Genomic DNA, 21,897 nt, shown 5'->3' with positions numbered 1-21,897 from the left:
CTCTTTACTGCTTAAAAGCAAACTGGAAAAATGAGATTAATCTAGCAGTTGGAAAAGCAGGTAGGAATGGGAAAGGTGTGTGAGGATGCAGTCTTAAAGCTGAATTCACTGGATGGAGTAGCAGGATAGATGTAGAGTGTGATACAGTTTAGATCTGCAGTGAGGTGTGGTGAAATGTAAGTCTAGCTTTGAGAAAAATCACTGTACTAACTATGTAATTCCATCATTTTAAATATTTAGTGTGAGCTTTAGCAGATGGACTCTGTGGAATAATCAGCTTTTATGTTAAAAAAAAAAAAAAAAAAAACCCCAAACAACCAACAAACCATCAACATCAACAACATCCAAAACAACAAGTAAATCTATCTCATGATAGGAGAAAAAGGTCAGTCTTAATGATTTAAAATATTAACCAAGTGATTCCTGAATGCGACCAAAAAAAAAAAGAAAAGAAAAATGGAAACCACAGTAATGGGACTACAATTTATCTAGACTACTACCATACTAAATACTTACTCCCTAACAGCTGTGACTTTATCTTGTTAGGAAGGATGTGATGTCTGACTATATGCTGTGTGTGGGATGTCCAGCACTTGAGCAATAGAATTCCTGGTGAAACACAGACTTATTTCAGAATTTTGTACCTAATTCTTTTTACATCCCCATACTCAAAAACCTGCATGTGCACTGAGTGCATTGGACTCATTACCATGTTAGAACAGAGTAAGAACAATAAGTCTGCTTGCTGCTCAGGAGCAATTCAGTTGGTGGGTATTCTTCAGGTCTGAGATACAGTGTATCTGCATGTGTCCCACAGCTGCTTTCCTGCTAACTGAAGAAAGTATGCAGCTTCAGATCAAATAGAAAATAAATTATATCTGTTAGGATTTCTTACAGAACGCTTAATTTAAATATATGGTGACAAAAATCCTGTTTTATGCAGGATATCCACCAGCCATGCTTCCAGCTGTGAAGTCTTTGAGAGTGTTTCAAACTCTAGAGGTGAAAGAGATGAAATATATGGGCTTATGCCTTAAGATAACATGGGTTGTAGCACCTCTTGAAAAGCTACAGCTGCTATAAAGCAAAGGGCTCAAGGTGGGTTTTTTGCCTTTTTTTTTTTTTTTTTTTTTTAGGTATTTTTGGCAGATAATTAAACATGAATAAAGATTTCCTTTGGAAGGAAATGTACGTGAGGCAGTTTCACAGCATACTAAAAAAGGCTGTGAAGAGAAACTTTCATAATGCATCAGATATTCAGTGTGCATTAGAAACAAAATGATATTTTTATCTATAGACAGTAAGTGATCAGTGTGATCCAGAACCAGGAATCTAAAATGAAAGTGTACAAATGTATTGTTCTTCAGGATAAGTTCATGCATCTGGCCACAAAGCCCTTTGAGCTTACAGACATGTCAGCTACCTGCTTGGCATAAATGCATTCTGCAGTAGTTGCTGATAGTTCACAGATTACCGGCCTTGTTAGGCAGGTAGTAAATCTAGCATCCAACAGGTTTCTAAAAATTCAGGAAGATATTTCCTAGGTATTTGTTGTTGGGTTCTGTCAGATGGAGATCTTGTCCTCCTGTCTTTAAGAGGTTACTGATACTTTGGTAGATTTAAAGTAAAAATAGATAGGAATAGATAGGAAAAACAAACAAAAAAAGAACGCAAAACCCCCATGTCTTTCAAGGAAAGATATGGAAGTACAGTGTTTCTTGTTTCTAACCTTGAAATTAGCATTTGCAATCAAGGACTTGGAAATGCAGGTCCGAGCTGTGAGACCTTAAATGCAACTTCTATCTCCTGTGGCTTGTTTATCCTTGGAGAATATATTTCCCATTTCCTTTTGTGTATCTGTTCCAAACATTAGTTTTAAAGCTCCATCTTTTGTTCTACTGTTCTCTCTCTGCCACTGATATTTTCACCCCATGGTACTTATTTTTTGAGGACTGTGAATAATCTGCTGCTTCCTGAATAAGTGCATGTGTCTCAAAACCCTTGCTTTTGTCACACAGACAAATCTCTTCCTTAGTGGCATTTATTTATATTTTGAGGCTTTCCAGTATGTATTGAATTTTATAATTCCTTACAGCACTGTTTTCTGCTTGTCTTTCTTGGCAGTGGTACTTCCTGGAAAGAATATTCTACACAGTGGGCGCAGTTCTATGCAAAGAACCCATTAAGTATAGTAGGTTGCACTTGTAACATTGTTGTCTTTTAGTTTCCTTTTGACTGTATTCCTACTTCCTGTCTTTCTTTTTTTTTTCTTTTTTCCTTTTTTCTCTTCTATTTTGACTTTTTTTCTTTCCTGTATCATAGTCCTATTTCCTCTTAACATCTTTAAAGCACTGAAAAGGACAACTACTAGCTAATCTAATTTCTCCGCCCTCTTTTCTGCTTTAACAAAGCTTCTAGCTTCCCCTGTCTCTATCCTTTGTTTTCTTTTCCTTTCCTTCCCATCCCCCTCCAAAAAATTCATCACTCCTCTGTAAAAGAATTGGTCGAGCTGCATCAAGACTGGGTTCATCATGATTTGACAGAATCTTCGGAATTCTCAAGATGTACTTGTGTGGCAATTACTGGGCCTGTATCTCTGGTTATAAAGGACATGGATGGACAAGAAAATGAAGAGCAAGAAGCTTTCCCTTTTAATTTCTGAGAGAATTATGACGGTTATTTTAGCAGTGTGCCTGATGGCTGAATGCAGTGGCCTGATACATTTTCTACATTTTTATCCATGCACTCGCTAATGACTGAAGAATTGTAAATTTTGCTTTTGGGCCACCATTTTCCTGAGTCAAGAGAATAGGACCTTAGGCCTTTTCTAAGGCTGCTTCTGCTTCTGTCTCCTGCATGCCGATTCTCTGATCAGTCCATGTGTGTCACTTTGGCAGTGTTCCCAGTCACCATCAGCACTACTGCATTCCCGGATCGTGTCTTGGATAGCACAAAGCTTTGACAAGTTCAGTGTGTTTAGTTTTATTTCCTTGCTGTACTTCACTGGCATTGTTATTATTTTAATAGATAGAATAATGTTGGAATAGAGCAGTCAATAAGCATAAATATAAATGTCTGATAATCCTTTCTTAGAATTACTGCATGGATCAAAATGTGGGTATTTATGTATTTGCAGTTGGTGACTCTGTGTGGCATTGAGCTTTAAGTATGCATTCAAAAAGAAACCAATCTGGAGTGGTCTGAACTGTTAAAACTGATGTAAGTGTTCACTTGAATATCATGCATTTCCAGTGCGTTCTTGCTGCTGCAGTGGGCTGTACGATTCCCTTTATAGCAGCACTGTCATTTCTGCTACATTCCTTAAACAGAACCAACTGCCAGTGTAATCCATGAGCCTTCCTGCTCCTTGCCCTGAAAAACGCTGCCAAAGCTAAAAAGGGAAAACGCTTCCAGCAGGGACTCCAGAATTACTTATGAGATGAGAATTTAGACTGTGGGCTGTTAATCCTCTATTGCAGCCTAAAGCACGGGAACGCAAAGAATGTAAGCACGGTGATAGGATGGTGGTTTTCCTTTGACAATGATATCTCAAGAAATAATCTGAATTCAATACAGAGTAACACAGAGTAGTAGTATTAATCTTACTGAGTAGCATAGTTATGAGTCATGTCAGCTCTCAAGTGTAGAGATTTGAGTGGTAATGTAGTTGTACCATGAGAGAAGCTGGTCGAAGCTGGCTGGGGGGAAGGAAGTAGGGGGGGTAAGAGCTATCTTTATTCATGATCATTGTTTCTGGGGTAATGAGCACTGGGGTTAAGTTAGTGAAGTGTATGTTCTGTTTGCAGTTAGCCTTTATTAATGGCAGAGGGTTTTCTATAATTTTTTGCACAATCCTGAATCTGGTGTTGCAAGAACCTTTATTTTGCTTTGGTTGTTTTAGCTCAGTATTTATTAATTACTGTTTTAAAACTGAATTTGTTCCTCTGTAACTCCCTTAGTGTTTGTTTTTGCAGAAGTAACCCTTTGATAATATGCAGTATGCTTCAGAATCACCTTCTCATCTATGATTTCCTTTGTAATTTGTCGATGGCAGCAGAATGTTAAAGCCTAGCTACCCAATACAGACACACAATCCTGAACAAAAACGCGAAGCCTTGCTGCAGCATTTCTAAGGAGATGACCTTTGAAATACTAATCTGCATTTGACACTTCCTTCCTCGCTGGCACAATGATAAATCCTCCCTCTTTTGCTGTAGTAGGAAAGAGAGTCAAACTGCAGAATTTTAGGGAAAGGACTTAAAGCATTGGCCACATGGGCCGCTTCTGTGCTCTTTTCTCATTTTGTTGCACACAAGATAAAAGGCAAAGAAAGCAAAAACAAATCCAACAAGCTGCATTAATCCATTTTCGTGGAAGCAGACTGATAATTTGCCATGTGGAGGTTCTGCTGCTTTTCAGGGCCTGCCTGGTTGCCTTAAAAAGCACCAAGTGCGACAGGGTTAATGGCCAGGAAGCGGCGGCTGCGGCCGGCAGTACAGCAGCCTGCAGCAGGGCAGCCCTGCAGGCCGCGGGGTGGGGGCCGGGGTGGCCAGGCTGCGGGTGTACATTGCTGCCATCCCTGTCAGCCCCATAGTTTGGGTCATTCTCTGCAGCATTTTTATAGTCAGGAAAGGCGTGCACTGAATGCCAGCAGCCCTCTTTGATAATGTAATTTCAGTTGTGTATAACTCGCTGCAGAAATCAGCCATCAGGCTTCTCCCATGTAAGGTTTGGCTCATATTATCTGGAAAAAAAAAAAATCCCACTGTCAGTGTATGGTTGCTGTGGTCAGTGTTGATGCATTTCCATTCTGGAATTGGAGGATTCTGTCTGAATGTTCAGTTTTTAATGTCCGTCTCTCCCATGCATGTGCACTTTCAGTTTATTTTGTCCCCTTTCTGTACCTTTGCTTTCACTGTGTGAAACACAGTGGAGAACGCCAGAAAAGTGAAATTTAGCTTTTTGTTTGTAAAGAATCATTTTTGTGACCTGGGTGAACTCGTCCTTCTTCAGGTTTAAAATAGCCAAATGCCTTCAGCAGGGACACGTTGAGACACGTTTGCTCAGGCAGGCAGTTTGTGATCGCTTTCCTCTGCTTGAAAATCTACGTATTTCATACGGGAAGTCGGCTTTTGGGAGTTCTTTTCGAGTTTTTTTGCTGAAACGGGCCTAGCTTAGCCTGTCTTCTCTGTGCACAGGATGGCTCCTGCTTGCCAGAGCTGCACAAAGATAATCGCTCAGGAAGTGTTTCAGCCAATCCCCTGAAGCTTTACATTCAGATTTACCAAAGTAGCCAATCCTGGATTAGCTTTTATTAGGAAGACAGATCATCAAGCTGAAGTGCCAAGCCCTTTCTGTCTGAGTACTGAGAGCCTGTCCTCCATGTTTTATAAGTATTGACATAACACTGTGTTAACAATGCATCCACAGAGGTAAGCCTTACTTTTTACATTTTTTTTTCTCTAAGACCTATGAGTTGTGGGTTGAGAGTGTGATTCTCTGTGATTTGTTGTGCAAAACTCACACCACAGCACTTTATTAAGTTGAAACTGTTTAAATTTGCTTTCTTGGGTCACATGGTTAGTAGCCATTAGCCACAGCTTTATTTTGCAGACTGGCAAAACCTTGGCATACCTACTTCTTCACAGGAGGCTGGTGTTTTTAGAATTTAACAAGATCCTGGTATTCCAAAGAAGCTTTCTGTCTCTGAGCAGTTTGCCAGCACTATTGTCTGTTGTGTCACATGCCTGCTGAAGAGAAAATGGAAGCTAGGGAGCAGATGCATTTAACTGCCCTACAGGGAGTCAAGCAGGGATAATGGCAGACAGAAGAACAGGCAAGTTTACCTTTCTAAACAGTGAATGGAATAGCTAAGATAAGTTATCTCTGAAAAAATATGGGATTTAAAAAAAACCTAGACATCAGCAAAAACTGCTAATGGCTGATTGTAGATATTGGGCCTAGGTGGTGGTGTGCTGTTGCATCATGTTTTTTATGCAGCTTATCTTAGCTTAAAATGATTATTGAACTCTTTTTCTTGCAGGGATAATTAATACAATGTGTTTCTCTTTCCGAGGGACACTGTATGGTTAATATTTTGTTCCTTTAAAAGGGAGTTTTTATGCTGCAGATTTTGGAAATGGGTTGCTGCTCAATAAAATGCAGCAGTACATCAGTTTGCAAATCTGATTCTTTATGGAAAATGTTTTTTAACTGTTAGCTTTCTTCTTTTACATATTTTGATAAACTAATGTACCTTTTATCTGTGCCTTTTTGTTTTACACTGTATCAGCCACAGTTCTGTGTTGTGGAGTCCAGAGGATATAAAATCATCTGTGGTTCATGACAGTAGTACATGTTGTTCGTTCTTGTTTTTTGTCTTTTTTTTTAACTTTTGGTTTAATGCTACGTAATTATTTCAAGAAATTCCTTTTTGATCAATTCCCAAATCTGCCAGCCTGTTGTATCTTCTTAACTGGAAAAATGAGATGGGTGCTTGAACAGTTGGTAAGTAAGCAGCATGCTACTCTAAACATTTTTAATAGTTTTCCAAACATTTTGTTTTTACTGGGTCAGTTAGTGCAGCAGATGAGGTGATTTTAGAGGTTAGCCATGTAAAAAATCCGATTTGTTTAGCATCCATTTTAAGGGATTTGTACGTGTAAACTGTTCCAATTTGAATGCACTGCTTTTTTTTTTTTTTTTTTTTTTTTTGATAATTTGCTCCTAAAGTTTGAAACTTATACTTGTTGTTTTCCTCAGACCTGTAACAAACATTCTGCTTGCTGTTTGTTCGTAGCTCCTTAATTACCACACGCATAAGGGTAAAGCGCAGTTTGGTTGTTAGGTTTGTAAGTGTGATGAGAGTGCTAGGACTCAGCTATGAAGTGACCTTACAAAGTAAAGTAAATAGTACTTAATGAGCATATGTTTTTGAAAGTATACAAAGTATAATATCAGATAATGTTGCTCAATTTGTGACAGATTTAGAGCATTTTCTGCCTTTTATTAAAATTTCAATTGTAACCTTTGCGTGCTTGGTTTAACAAGCTGTTTTTCAGTGATCACCATTATCATTACAGAAGCAGTGGAAAGATGCTCTTTTGAGCTTCAGTATCATTTTTTGTCCTGCTTTTAGCAGTTCACACACTTTCATGATTTTAAGAAGCTTTGAGCTCGGGTAGCTTTAAAAATGGCAGCACCTAGGTACACTTGCATGTTAAATTCTGTTGCCAAATTAGCATTCTGTAACATAGCCATTTTCTTGTGGTTACTTGTTTCTCTATGCGAGTATCTTATTGTAAGTACCTAGCTTTGCTTAACTTCCCCCCCTCCCCCCGAAAAAAATTACATTGTAAGTGTCTATAGTTCAATTTGCAACCTGAAACACTGCTGTGCTGTACCACTGAGTTTCATGTAATAGCAGTTTTGTGTGCAACTGGAATGCATTTTTCAGGCATACGCAAAGGTGCTAACGCAGCTAAGATGTTACTTTGTTTTTTTATTCTTCGATTGCTAAAAACAGAAATTACATTGGGAGATAATTTTCCTAACAGTAGGTTGTACACATTAGCAGTTTACTCTCAGTCTCAGGAATTGCACAACATAATATTTGTTTAATATGAGGAAGCAGGAGTAAGTGATCTGCAATCAAAAAGCTTGTATTAAAATGGCTCCCACAGGTTTTGTTAAACTAGAATCTGTTTCAAATCTGCACCTCCAGACGTGTTGCTGACAGTGAGGCATATTTGTATAAGCTGTCCTTGTGTGTGGAATGAAACATAGCATCATGAGTCTGCTGAAGTTCCCTATTTTTAATCACTCAAATATAATTCTTTTATAGTTCACAAAAAAATAAATGTCTGCATTGCAGCAAGATGTCTGAGGCAAGGTAGAGACAGCAGTGTTGTTTTACAGATCAGCCCAATCACGCTGCTCCATGGAGTGCTTGAGCCAATAGAAGCAGAGGGTAGGTTAAAGATTGACAATTGCAGTGGCAAGGCTGAGAAAGGCCTTCTGGAAATTTCTACCATCTTTGTTCCATCTAAGTTAAGCAATTTCAGCCAAGCTGAAGAATTTCATGTATTTTTGGTGCTTTATCAAGGTATGATGTTATCACTCACTTTCATAGATTGCATAATAAGAAGCACTCTGCAGTTTTTCTGCTGTTCAGGACAGATGGAATACGGGGTTTTGTTAACGTGGTCGTCACAGGGAGTGTGGGGGGGAAGCACATATTCTTTCTACCCAAGATTTTACAGGACTGGATCTTGTTAATATCACAATTAGACAGAACATACATGAAGCAATTTAGCTGAGTTTTATTCAGCTTGCACTAAATAGTCACTATTCTAATGTAACTAGCAGTTAATCTTATAATTGCACTTTAAACTTTCAGGCTACTAACGAGTAGTTTGAATTGCCCAGGACGAACACGATTAGCCATTATTATTTTGTGCCAACATCCTGTTACTTTTATAATTAGCTGGACAAAGAATGCAGTGGGAGAAAAACAAAAGAGTGATCTGGACTATAAACTATGATGAAAACAGTAGCTTTTTAAAAGCTCCACGCTTCTTTCATTCTTCCCAGGCAAACTGTTTTAGTTGGAAGCTAAATAGCGCTAGGGAAAAATGAATGATTTCTTTAAACAAATGACGCTGCTTAACAGTGAGAATGAAAAAAAGAGCAGATATAAACCACTCTGAGTGTGATGTTTTCCCTTCTCTTCAGGCAGGAGTTTTGAAATGTAGGGGAAAACCTACAATTATACTGAGGGAGCATGTACTGAAAGGGACTTCAAGCTCAAAAATTAGAAACAGGCCAACTGAATTAGAAATTTAGCTCTTGATATCAGTGTTCGTGAACTTCAATTGGCTGTACTTCCTGACCTGTCTTCCATTTTGTGATATCACTTCTGCTTTGTTGTTGCTGTTTGGCTTTTCTTTTTCTCCTTCTTTTTGCTTTGTTTCGAAGTGCATTGGTCATGTGGATCCAATAGCTGAAAAGTGATTGGCGATAATCAATTTCCCATAGTAATGGTGCCAGTTCAGCACTACTGGTTTAAGAATTATAAATCTTAGTAAAAGTTCCCCTCTTCTTTGTCTGGAATTCAGGATATTAACTTGAATCACCGAAATATTGTGAAAGTTAATCATAACATTTTCCCATAAATGTATGAATCCCTTTGTAGTGAATTTAAACCAAATAGAACAGGGTTGATTTACTTAATTGCTGTTTGCAACCCCCTTGGAAGTAGTACACTGGCTGTGAGGGGTCTGCAGACCACAAACTGAAAGTCATTGTAGTAGGCCTTTGAAATTGTGTTTAGAAAGTATTTTTTTAAATGTGTTTTTCAACGAACATGTCTTGTATTCATGGGTTAATGTCTAATTTAAAATGGCTGCACAGAAACTGAATTTTATTTATTTGATGCTTATTTGCCATTTTCAGGTTAACCCTTTAGGTGTTGTGGCATCTGTGATTTATACTGACGAATATTATGTTGTAGCAGTATGTTAACATTCGTAATATAGCTACTATAAATATTTATTTTCAGATTTGATTCTTGAATTATGCCTTTGGCTTCTGAAATCTGTAGTTATTCTTGTTGCCATGCTTGGGCCTCAGCTCAGCTATAGTGTTTATGGTCTTCAGAGGACTGCATGACACCAAGGGTCTCCCTCCCACCCCTGATTTTCTCTTTTGTGGCACTGTTTCGAATATACACTGAACAGCAATAAGATTCTGAAAAGAATGTTAATGTTCTTGAAATATCTATGTTTTGGCTTTGCACGATAGCTGAGGTAACTGGCTTAAACTGCTGTGTGTAGATAGCTGAGAAAACATTTTGTGTATTTTAATTGCACAGTAGAAATGTAGCATTTTGCAGGAGATTCTGCAGGAGGATACATAAAATATGAGAGGCTCAAACTGGAGAGCGAATCTAAAATGGAGTGATTTCCTTAGTAACCTGTGACTTCACAAAACCCCGTCTTGTGCCTTTTTAGTTAAACATTTGGATGTCAGGTGTCCTTCTGTCATACTTTACCATTTCAGATCTTTAGATGCTTGCTTCGAATATAGCACTGCTGTTTAAACAAGAGATACTGTTATTACTGTTTATTGAATAAACTGCTACCATTTTAACTACAGTACAGGAATGAGGCAGTGCAGTGCTGTCAGACGCCATTTTAAGAATCCTGCATAAATAGCATAGCTACCGATGAGTAAGAGACTGTTATAGGTGAGTGCTTATACAAAGCTGCTATTTATTCAGCAATGGCATGCAAATATTTTTTTCTCAAATTTTTATTGAATGCAGTTTTTTGAAATCATTATTTAGGTATGCTGCTCACAGATGTGATATGGGAGAGACAGGAATTACCTTAAGAATGAAATTCAGTTTTAGTGCTTACAGTCTTAAATTAGTGTGATCTTTTTTTTGGTTGGTTTTCTATTGATTAAAAGGGAAAATGAATTCCATAAGTATATAATTCTTGAATTAATGTGTTTATTCCCTAATGTAGATCTAGACTGTGTATGTGGGCATTGGCTGTTCTGAGTGGTTTTCCATATCTGTCAGTTTTTCTTGGTTAAATGTCAAGGTGCAGTAGTTCATCTGCAACTTTTAATTGCTCTTGGTAGTTTATATAGATTTGAGCAGCTTGAAAAATTTTTGTATATGTACTTCTTTTTTCCAAATAAGTACTACTGCTAGAGGAATCATTTTCCTAAACAGAAAAGTCAGTATTTTATTTGTTTGTCTGAAATTTGAAAAACTGGATTTAATTTAGATTTGAAAAAAAAACAACAAAACCTTATCAGGTTAATATATAATATTTAAAGATGGTGCAGCTAAGTTCTTTTTGTGTTTTTACTGAACTATCATTAAATACTGTGTATTTGCAACCTTTATTTTTTTTCTTTCTGTCCTCAGCTATCCCCGAAGGAATAACCTCCACCCCTTCCCCCCTCTCAGACATGTTAACATAATTTGCATGAAACAAATTAGCTTAACATTTTAGGAGGTTTTTTTTAGAATAAGTTTTGTCAATACAAGTGAGGAAGCTTTAAATGATTAATTGCTGTTCTGGTCAATTGACAGTGAAACTGGCAAAGCTTAAATTTCAATTGTGTTCTTAAAATACGCTCCTCTGTGTTTGTTCGGTGTTCACTCATCTTAATAAGAAGCAAGAGTAGCTTCCAGAAGAATACAAGGTATTTATTGTATTCACCTAGTTACTTAATTGTATACACACAAGTATCATTTCTGATCCGCGACCTGAGGCTGTCACATCCCTAGTATACATACATGAGAGCAACACATGCTGGCTGAAAGAACAGCCTGCAAAAATGAAATCTCTTCAAAATATAGCTCTGTAGGGTGGTCTGCTTGATCATACAGTTATTGTTTACATAGAAATAGATGCTTGTTTTTACTTACTTTGATGCTGCTTTTAATTTTCATTTTATTTTCACTATGGGTAATAAAATACCTATTTCACAAGTTACTGCATTTGAACTCTTTGGCTGATGAAGTTTCTGTGTCTGAAAGTACTGCTTACAGCATTTTCAGCATAATTCTGATGTTAATGGCAGGTGCAAAGGTGAAAAGATCTGTCAGCTTTAGGAAAGTTACTGTAAATTTGCTGTGAATTCTTAGCATGTATTTAAAAAATTAGATTTTAAGGATTACCATTTCAGCCATCACTACCCCCATTCAGTGTCATGTTGGGCAAGTTATAAAAATGGCATCAAGTCAAACAATGGGATGTGCTGCTGAAGAGTTTGGGTATCTTTTATAGCTGTGTGTAACACATTTATTTAAATCCTCTTCTCTAACACCTCAGTTTTTTTCAAAATAACCTCAGTAATTTTCTGATGCTCTTAAACAAGAGAGTGATTAATGTAATAGAGAAAAAGGACATACAGTCTGTTTCTCTAACAATCAGTTTTCGTGCTATAGTATACATGAGACCTGCTCTGAAAATAATGCCTCCTGTTTTATGGTGGTAGAGGTTGAACCTTCCCATCAATATTCCATTGCATTTTGTTGCTTGTGACACGTGGCAGCAGAGAGACAGTGTGACAAAATGACATCTGGCATGGAAATGGGTATGAAACGGGTGTGGAAGTGGATTCCTCTGTGTGGAAAAAGTTTGCTGATCCTTGGACACCAAGCAGTGGATATGAGCACAGAGAGGTGATGGGTGGTGCATTTCAGCAGTGGTGACAATGAAGTGGAAGACAAGCCATGTTCTGGATGACCATGCAGATTATTATGAGCGCGGCATGCAGGCTCTTGTTGGTGGCTGGTGAAAATGACTAGCTACTGGTGACTGTTGAGAAATAGTGTTTTGTAGCTGAGAGTTTGCTCTATCAAATGGTGTTCTTGTGCTCTTTGTAGCTGTTGTGGCTCTCATGGGAATAAATTGGAGGCATTACTTTTGGAGCAATGTACATATTTGCTGAATTTTATTTTAGTTCTGTTTGAAGGACAGTGGGTGCTGGTGTGTGGGTAGGATATATTCACCTCCACTGCTGAAACAAATGTGTAACTTCTGTGTCAAGTGGTGAGCGCATTTCTGACTGTGCTTTTACATTTCAAACCTTTGGAGAAGCTTCAGACCCATTTTTTATAGGACAAACCAGAGATGTATCATGTCAAGGCTCTTGGTTCATATTGGGACTGCTTAAGGAGAATGTTTTTCCTGTCTCTTTAGATCTACTGAAAGAATGCTTTAAAAGGTGATCTGGCTGAATTTCCTAAAATATTTTCATGGGAAGAGACAGATTTCAAGCTGAAGAAATCTTAGGAGTCCTGATCTATAACACCCTGCCATGGTGTGAAGTTAATCATGTGACACTGCAGTACTGGTTTGGGGCCTACAGGATTAAAGAGTGTTCAGTCAGCTGCAACTTCCCAAGCTGCTTTGGTCAGGGACGTAGGGGCAGTTCCTGAGATCATTTCTCAGATTGTATTCATGCACATCTCTGGGGTTTTTCATACTGACTTGTAGCAACTATTTTGTTACTCTTGTTGTATTGAGGTTGTGTGATATGAACAAAACACGCTTGATATGTTCAGATGAGTCTGGAATGTCTGAGCTGTTTTAACGTAATGTAAATGCGAGTTACTGCTAAAAGGGTGTGTCACTTTTCACTCCTTCCCCACATGCCATTCACTCTCATTTCCTTTTTCCTGCACACCCACCTGTGCAGTGAGCTAGATTGTAGAACTGATTCAGTTAAAATTAACGTGGTTTCTGTAATCACAAGTCAGGTGGTGTTGAGACCTTTCCTTTTAGTAGCCACTAGTGTAAGATGGTCTTTAAGACCTAAAGCTGAGTCATTACATGACTGTATGTCTGATGTGCTGAAACTGGATCTGTATTTTAAGAACAGGTAATGCATGCTGCCTACCTACTTCACTTTTCACGGAATTAGTGTGTATTATTACCTATTTACAAGCTGATTTTTAAAAAAGTGTTCTTTTATTACAGTTTGGTGATATTAAAATAAGATTTTATAAAGGGGGAAGGGAAGAAAATAGAGTGCAGCATGGGAAGAGAACAGTGAACTCATCCTGTAAAGCCATCCCTTCCCATTGCTTAGGAAAGAGAATGGGCAGAGGCAAGTGGTGCATGAAATGTTTTGGTGTCTGCAACACACTGCCAGCTCTTCTTTGCTGGAGGCCCTCTGGGAAAGGGTGTAACAAATGCACAGTATAATTGATCTGCCCATGCATAGTAAATTGGTGAGCATTGTATTATGGTCAACTATGCTATGCATTTAATCTGTCCGTGCAAAATAAATCTGAGAAGCATTGTGCTGTGGTCAACTGTGCTATTCATTTAACATAATTCTGGTCACATGTCTCTCTTTCTGTGCTGCTGGAATTAACAGCAAGTTAAAGAACTTGTGAATTATTGCTATATATGATATATGAACTACAAATATACAATAATGTTTTCTGGAATTGATGGATCTTCTCAGGTTTGGGTTTTTCCGTACACTGAGCTCTGTTCATTTGTGTTTAAAATTTTTGCTGACACAATTATACTGTTTACGAGTGTGGAAGGAATTCCAGCCCAACTCTCTGGTAGTTGATTAAAAGTGGTTTTGACAAATGCCAGACTAAAAAGTCCTGCTGGTACATTTTGCTTTTTTTTGGAAACTGCTTCAACTCAGACTAGTAACAAAACTCCTGTTAATATAACTGTTTGTTAGCCTGAAGAGTTTTTCTGCTATAAATATAACCCAAGTTCTCCACGTAGTTTCAGAGCACTGTTTAGCTTGCCGTAGGCAGATTTAGCCATAGTGGCTAAAACAAAGATCTCTAGCTGTCCTTCTGGCCTCTATGGCAGAAATAGATTTCCCTTAGCTGGGATAGCTGGGTAAAATGCTCTGTATCAGCAGTAGTTCACAGTCTGCCATATCTGTGTAAACTGGTATCTGCAGCAGCTTATACTAACATGCTAGACAGTGAGTTATTACTGCAGAGGAAAAGATTTACGCTTTGCTTGGCTGTTGTGCTTTGGTTGTGTTAGTGGACAGCTGTGGTACCTGCTTCAGGCACCATAACTGCATTTGTCAATGATTTTCAATTTGGGCTTGCTTCAGTCAATGTCATATTTTTCTTTTTCATTCATCTGTAGTAGTCAGATTTCCTAAACTGGTGTGCAACTTCAACACTCCTTTATTGTCCTTTCCACTTTGCTTCCTCAGATGGCTTTAATTAGCAAGATCTATTGAGCTATTTTCCTGCATGATATCAATATAAGAAAGTAGAATATCAGCAAGTCTTTTTTTTTTTTTTTTGTCATCTAATTAATCATTTAATCCTACCTGGAGTAAATGAGAAGTGTCTGTATAAGGATGTGTGGTTAATGATAGTAACAACTCGGTTTTGCTTAGTCTGTATTATAGATAATAATTCATGAAGCTCTATTGCCAATAGTTTATAAATAGTTTTCTTTTATAGAGACTCACTTAAAAACTTAAATGATTTCAAGGATTTTTAAAACTGTGCATTACTTTTCTAATTTTGCAAACTTTTTTGTGTCGCTAAATTAGTTACTTCAGCTAATCTGTTCACTTATGCAGGCAAGCATTTAAATATCACCGTATCAGCAGGACTCTGTTCACACAGCTTACAGAGGCCTTAGGTTAGGAACTTCAAGGAACAGAATTCCTATTAGTCTGTCATGTACAGTCTGTATAGAAAGTGGCATCATCTTCAGTACTTGTTACTAGATTGTCATTAGTGTGGAAGTGTTACCTTTGTAACAGGTAACTTGCAGCATGCATGTGTATCAGGATTGTTTCCATGTTATAGTCCATGTATGCTCTGGCAAATAGCACACTTTAAATTTTGTCAGAAATGTTAATGTAGTTCTATTTGACAGAGTCATGCTGAATTTCTGTATTTCAAGTCAGATATGAGAATAAGACAGTCTAAAACTATTCTGATTCACTTTTTTGATTCCTGCAGTTTGGCTGAAGAGGAAATAAAGGCAGAGCAGGAGGTGGTGGAGGGGATGGATATCTCCACTCGATCCAAAGGTGAGTGAGAAGGAATATTTCACATGTTCCTTAACAGAGAAAAATATTTGTAAACCAGGACAGTGAAAACTGTACCATCTACTGTGAAACTGCACTTGAGAGAAGACTCGCTCTGTTTTTTTACAGTGACTATTGGATCTTGGAATGTGTTTTGGTTTTTGCTTAGTTTTCATTGTATGTCATACCCACCCCCCACACTCCATTGTTATTTCTGATTTATGCACAAGTAAATTTAGGTCCCTGGAAAGAACATCAGCCTTCTGTTTCGTCTTACTTGCCATGGCTTCCCTTGAAGATTTGCAATATAGGAGAAACTAATAATATGAAGTTAGTATTTCATACAGTGACCAATCCTAATTTTCCTAAGAATGAAGAACACTAACATTTCTGTTTCCATAAAAATTGGCCCACTGAACAGTGTGTTTTAAAAATGTTAATGTCTGCATTCCATTATCCCCATTTGAAGTAAATTTGGTAGTATTGGGGAATTTCTGTCTCTCTGGTTTTTACATTTTTCCTATGAATGAATTACTACAGGCAAATGCTGTTGTCTCTCAGTATAAAGAAACTCAAAGATGTAAACATCTCTATTGGTTTAAATAATGCCACCATCACATGGACTGGAGCAAGAAAAGTGCCCTGCAATGAAATACTTGCACATGATTGCTTGCTACAGTTCAGTGTAGTTGAATGCCAGCTGCCTGTCCACACTCCTTTTGTACTTGCAACAGATTTGGCTTTCAGGTAAACCAAGCAATTTATGTTGCTTTTATGCATTGCATTTCTGTTGCCTTTGTCCTTTCAGATAGTAATTTTCTTTCAGTTCTCTGGTAGGATTAGATGAGGTAGTATATATCATCTCTGTCATCTGTCTGACAGCTCACAAGAGATTTGCTTACTCCTTTTATCTACCTTTGCCCCCTTCTCTGCTCGTTGTCTTGCACTTCAGCCTCCATCCTTGGACCGTTTTTGATGTTTACTTCTGTATTTCAGTGGACTAAGCTAGCAGAAAGTCAACTACTTTTTTTTGCTTTAATGACTGGAGAAAGAAGATATCTCCTGGTCCTCCCTACTCCCAGCTTTGTGGTCCCATCACTTTATTCCTTTGTGGGGCTTGTCAGATCCCAGGTGATATAAGAGGCAAGGGGAGTTATTAGTTGCATTTGGCTGCCCATGACATAATTCACCTTCAGTTCACCTTAGGAAGACTTTGACCTGGATATTGATGATGATAATACAAATTTCACACACATCAAGTGAGCTAAATTGTTTCTTTTGTCACTCTGAAATTCAGTATCTGAAAGACTTTTATGAGTTTAATAATATTTATGTAGATGTCTGCATTTTCACACTGTTGCTTTACTTAGCACAGAAACAGATGTATGGTCCAAACAACAGGTTTCAGTTCTCTTACCTTAATTGGAGTGCTGATCTGACCTCAAGGTGTACTGATTTTATGAATTAAGCCCATGAGGAACCTTTTGCTTTCCTTGTAGGGTTAAAATGAATTTTCCCAAGACATTAAGCTGATTAAATAACTCATGATTATTGAAAGGGATGGACTTTCATCTTCCAATCTCATCTTTCATTCCTGTGATCTTGCAGCTCCCATTGCTTTGGCTTGGGTCAATTCAAAATAGAAAAAAGACTTGTGTTTTATACTGAGTTTGCTATTGGTGCAACTCCCTGAACAAGCTCATGGGCAAGCTCCTGTAATGATTGAAGGGAGAGTGGTTTGTAAAACAAAGACAGGATTACCATAATGCTAGTTTAGATTGGCCCAACCTGTCACTGTGGCCAGAAGTCACTGTTCTGTATACAGAAAGACTCTTAAATATCAGTGAGATTGATCTGAAAGGCCTTTGGTGGTCAAACATCACCCTAGGAAAGATAAAACTTGACAGAAGTTGAATTAATTGAATAATAGTAATGTATGTGATATTTCTTTAACTAAGCACTCCTTTTGTTTAGTTGGTTTGTTAAATTTGGACTGTATGTTGGGCAAAAGCCATGTCAATGCTATTTTAAAGGGAAAAATAGCCACTGCCCACCCCTGGTCCCTTTCAGCTGTTTTGTCAGTGAAGAAGTGATGTGGGATGTAAAGAAATCTTAAGATTTATCCGTAAGCCATCTTGCTTTACTGTATTTCCAACTTAATTTATAAATTGGTGGTAGAACTATATAATAGTTGAATTTGTAAGTTTGCATAGAAAATAAAAGGGAGTGGATCGTGTCATCTGCTTCATGCAAGAGCTGGCTATGTTACAAGCCTGCTGAAGTGAATCTTTCTTGGCTTCTGTTGTATGGATTGAAACAAGATCCTCTTAGTTTAGTGCAGTGTTCTGCAAAGGAAAAGTCAGAAAGCAGAATTTAAAAAAACTGCTTTTATACTCTGTGTAGGGTAGAAAAATGGCAGCAAGGTTTAATGGTGGTGTGATAAGGTAACAGTGTTTCTGTAATCTTGTTCAGAATTTTGCTTTGTGTGTTTTTGAGAAGATGTATATGAGGAAATTGATCTTGGATGGATAAGCCCTTAAGGGAAGCACGGAGCCCTGCTTTATTTATTTATTATTATGCTCTGAGAAGCAGGAGTTGAATCCCAGGTTGTATAATTTCACTGCTGTCCTGAAGAAGCTGTTATGCTGCAAGTTTGTAGCTTAACTTGCTCTGCTAGAGTGTGTTTGTATAGCTAATGTGAGGCCATGTGTAGGGATAGTTGTGCTAAACTTAATTAAATTGCTTAAATTAAATTAATTAAAAAGCTAGCTCAATGTAGACCTCATCATAAACATACTTTAGAGTAAACAGTTCAATTTTACTTGTTATAAATGAATTCTAGTTCAGCTTAAACTAAACTGAAACATGCATTTTTTAATCTGAAACCAGAGGGTGTCAACATAGCCTTTTGAATTGGTTTAAGTCAGGTGGTGATTTCAAGGCAGACTAAGCTTGGCAGACTGCTCAGTGCTGCAGTTTTACCCACTTGCTTCAATAGTTAAGCTGGCAGGAAACTAACTGAACCATAAAACATGCTTAGCTTTTTACTAGCTTAGTATGCTGCAGTAGCTTGGTAGGCTGCCAGAACTGATATAAGAGAGAGGACAAGAATATACCAGTTGGGTGCAGGAAGTGTAGAGCTTGGCAGCCAGCCTTTAGGTAGGCTTACGCTCTAAGAAAACTGGAGCTTAAAATCATAGCTGAGACTTCTTATGCTTAACAATGTGATACATAAAGGTGAGTCTCTAGCAGTAGTCAGAGCTATGCATTCTGACACTCCAGCTGCATTTTTCTACCCCTCTCCTTAGGCTAGCACTGGTGCTTATGCTATTGCATAGTGAGCAGTGTCAAGAAGTTTTATACTGTATTTTTTGCTCTAATCATGAACAGATTGATCTAATGATTGCACACAAGTGCCTCTCTGCAGGAAGGTGTAGAGGCAGACCTCTGGTGGAGTTGAGAAGGGAATGGGAGTGGAGTAGTTCTACAGTTCTAATTTAGGTCTGCTTATAAGCTGTGGATGGGCAGCTCCTGTAAATATGGGATTTTAAAATACACTGCTGTCTTGATTAGAGCAAGCATGTGTAAGACATCAGAGAATGGAAATGGAAAATTATGGCTTCAAGAGAATAAAAGAAGTCTTAAATAAAAAAAAAAAAAAAACAGAACAAATGCAGAAGCAGATTGCTATTTAGCAAAGGAAAAAAGCCATGGAATAGATTATTGTAGTATTTTGTCCTCTGCATATCATACATGAACATTTCTGACAGAAACATCTTGTTGTATTTCTGTTCCAGCCCTACGGACTACTTTTTAACTTTGTATATTAAATATTTCAAGATAGAGCTTTCAAGGCTTTCTGGAGGATTTCCTGAGTGTTTCCAGGTTGTGTTCCCAGAGCAGCATAACCAGCTTAATTATTGTCTGATGCAGTTCTGTCTTTCCATGTACTTGTTCTCTCTAGGCAACAGTAGACTCTTCATTGGGCTTTTTTTCTACTATTAACTTGAAGACTTTTTCTTTTTTTCATGTATTTCAGCTTGTGCTCTTGTTTGCTTGCATAGTGACTAGCAAAAAGGAGCTCCTTAACTTCCTCCTTCCCATCATCAGTCGTGTTCCTTATGTTCCTGTTGTGTCTGTACTGGCACTTAGCCAGTTCGATTCGAAGTCTGTTAAGGATTTGGATGTGGAAGTAATTTTCTACCGGCTTATCTCCCTGAACCAGATTACGAAGGAGTTGAATAGATGTCATTGCTAGGATCAGATGTGCCTGTCAGTGATAGCTCATCATTAGATGTTCTGAGCTGTATAATAAAATCATATACTGAAACACTACTACACTTAGTGGTAAGAATTCTGACTTGGGCAACTTTTGTAATGTGGCAGGTTTGTATTTAAGGCTTGTCTTTTAAAGGCATCTCACAGTGGTAAAGATACTATTCAGATATTTTAAGTAGAAATACAAAATGACTAGTAAAACCAAATTTCTGGAAAACTTCTATCTTTTGTGATGGTTTCATAATAGTATAACGTTTCAAATTTTGGCACAGTGACACCAAGTATGAAGTTCTTGCCTCAATGTGAAATGTAATTTGAAACTGCTGCAGTGAAAAATAGTACAGCCTGAGGCTTTTTTCTCTAGTACTGAGCGTCTTCAGGAGCGCCTCGAGGCAGCAAGTCCCCCTGCAGCCAGGCTGTAGCTCATAAGCTGCTTACCTCCCTTATGTTGCCAGAGGTAGCCATGTATTTCTTGCTCTCTGTCTTCCAGAGCTCTAAATTGAAGAAACATGTAACAGTCTCTTTTTGTACTTGCAATTGTAATGTAGGAGTTCATCAGGATTTACACAACCATGGGTAACCTCTGTTATTTATTACATTAAGCAACTGAATTGAGTTAATTGCACCAGTTGAAGTTCCTGGAATGTAAACAGGGCTTTAGTGGTTGATTGCAACTGCATCATATTTCAAAACCCTGGCATAAGATTAAAATGTCTCAGAGTTTGCATATAAATCCGAAAAGAGTTATCCATCATTTTGTTAAGTGTTTTGTAAATAATTGAGCTTGATATAGGATAATAGTGGATTTGAACAATCATAAATCTGTTAGCAACTGTTCAGGATAATAAAAAAAAAAATGTATAAATGAAAGTCTTCATACTTGTGGAAACCATATTAAGCAGTAATTGAGCCTTCTACCAACTCAGCCTGTAAGGATGATGACTTGGAGTGATGTTGCTCCTTTTTTTCTCAGAATACTTGATTGATTTATCTCAACACCATTTAAAATACATGAATTCAGAGCTTTTGAAGAAGAGGAAGGAAGGGAGGAGGGATGGAGTAGTTAGAAGTCCAGTCTTTTCCTGGCAGCAGTAATTACTCATCCTGTAGTTGCATGATGGCATAGTCGGACAATTATTTTTAAACCCTAGGTGAAGCTCAGATTAGCTTGTTATTCTGTGATGGGTGTTTTGCAAGAACATTCATAATTACTTATGTTAATATTGGTAACATAGAAAAATTAATTATAAACTAGTAATGAACAGGTAGCTTTTAATTAGAATTTAAAGGGTTATTTCAGGTATCCGTTTTCTCACTTGCACTAGCAATGATATTTAAGTAATATTAAGGCAAAATTACATAATCAAAAATCAATAAGTGGAATAAGACTGCTTGGCAAATTAATTCAATAGAACAATTAAATTTATCATAATTTTAATGAAATGGAAATTTATTATTTTTCTGTAATGCCCTTCATTTAATATACAGAGCATTTCTTTTTTTTCGGAGTCCTGAGTTACTCCCATCTGATCCTTGCATTTTCAAGTAGAAAAGATGGGTGCACAACTGATGCTCGTTGATGATAAGTTTGGTTTGAGTTGACATGCTCAGTATGTGACAGGAGTTTCCTGGAAGAAGCAAGGAGATGACAGAGAGATGTTCTGGTTGGCAATGAACTGGCATGGTGAGATGCACTCCAAAGTGAGACCGTTCTTGCAAAAATACAACATAGGCATTCTTTATAGTTTTCAGTGCTAGTTAAAATAGGAATGTCACTATCTACTTAAACAGAGTTATTTTATCTAAGCTGAATTAAAAACTGTTCATAGTAGTAGTTTCCTTGCAGATTGGTAGATTTGCAGCAGTGACAGCTAAAGGCCTTGGAGTCTTCCACCAGCATAACTAAACCTGAAAGAAAACACCTTTGCATTGCTGTTTTCTTGTCTATTCCTTTTCTTTTCTTTTTTTTTTCCCCCCCCCTCATTTATATTGCCTTCAGAAAATCTCTGGCCATTTCAATAACTTGTCAGTAAAAAAAAGTCAAATATGTAATTC

The 21,897-nt window shown here is 37.6% G+C and overlaps 1 protein-coding gene across 9 annotated transcripts in view; it reads left to right on the top strand.

The window, feature by feature from the left end:
* The first annotated feature begins 5,284 nt into the window (after nucleotides 1-5,284).
* Nucleotides 5,285-21,897, top strand: part of ZMYND8 (zinc finger MYND-type containing 8) — a 56,445-nt gene continuing 39,832 nt past the window's right edge. For 3 of the 9 annotated variants that reach the window (XR_016471952.1, XM_090152176.1, XM_090152177.1), the window contains exons 1-2: nucleotides 5,288-5,432; nucleotides 15,497-15,567. Coding sequence is in view for 5 of the 9 variants with exons in the window: in XM_090152176.1 (XP_090008302.1) it covers nucleotides 5,419-5,432; nucleotides 15,497-15,567 (85 nt within the window). In the remaining 4 variants the exon portion in view is untranslated. Of the gene's footprint in view, nucleotides 5,433-15,496; nucleotides 15,568-21,897 lie in introns of all 9 variants that reach the window. The other 6 variants (XR_016471953.1, XR_016471955.1, XR_016471954.1 and 3 more) reach the window with 3 other exon arrangements.

The sequence above is a fragment of the Phasianus colchicus genome, chromosome 17 (assembly GCF_987193195.1).
Source record: "Phasianus colchicus chromosome 17, bPhaCol1.hap1.1, whole genome shotgun sequence".
NCBI classification, from domain to species: domain Eukaryota; kingdom Metazoa; phylum Chordata; class Aves; order Galliformes; family Phasianidae; genus Phasianus; species Phasianus colchicus.
Note: the sequence above shows the minus strand (reverse complement) of the source record. Positions and strands in the feature narration are given on the sequence as shown.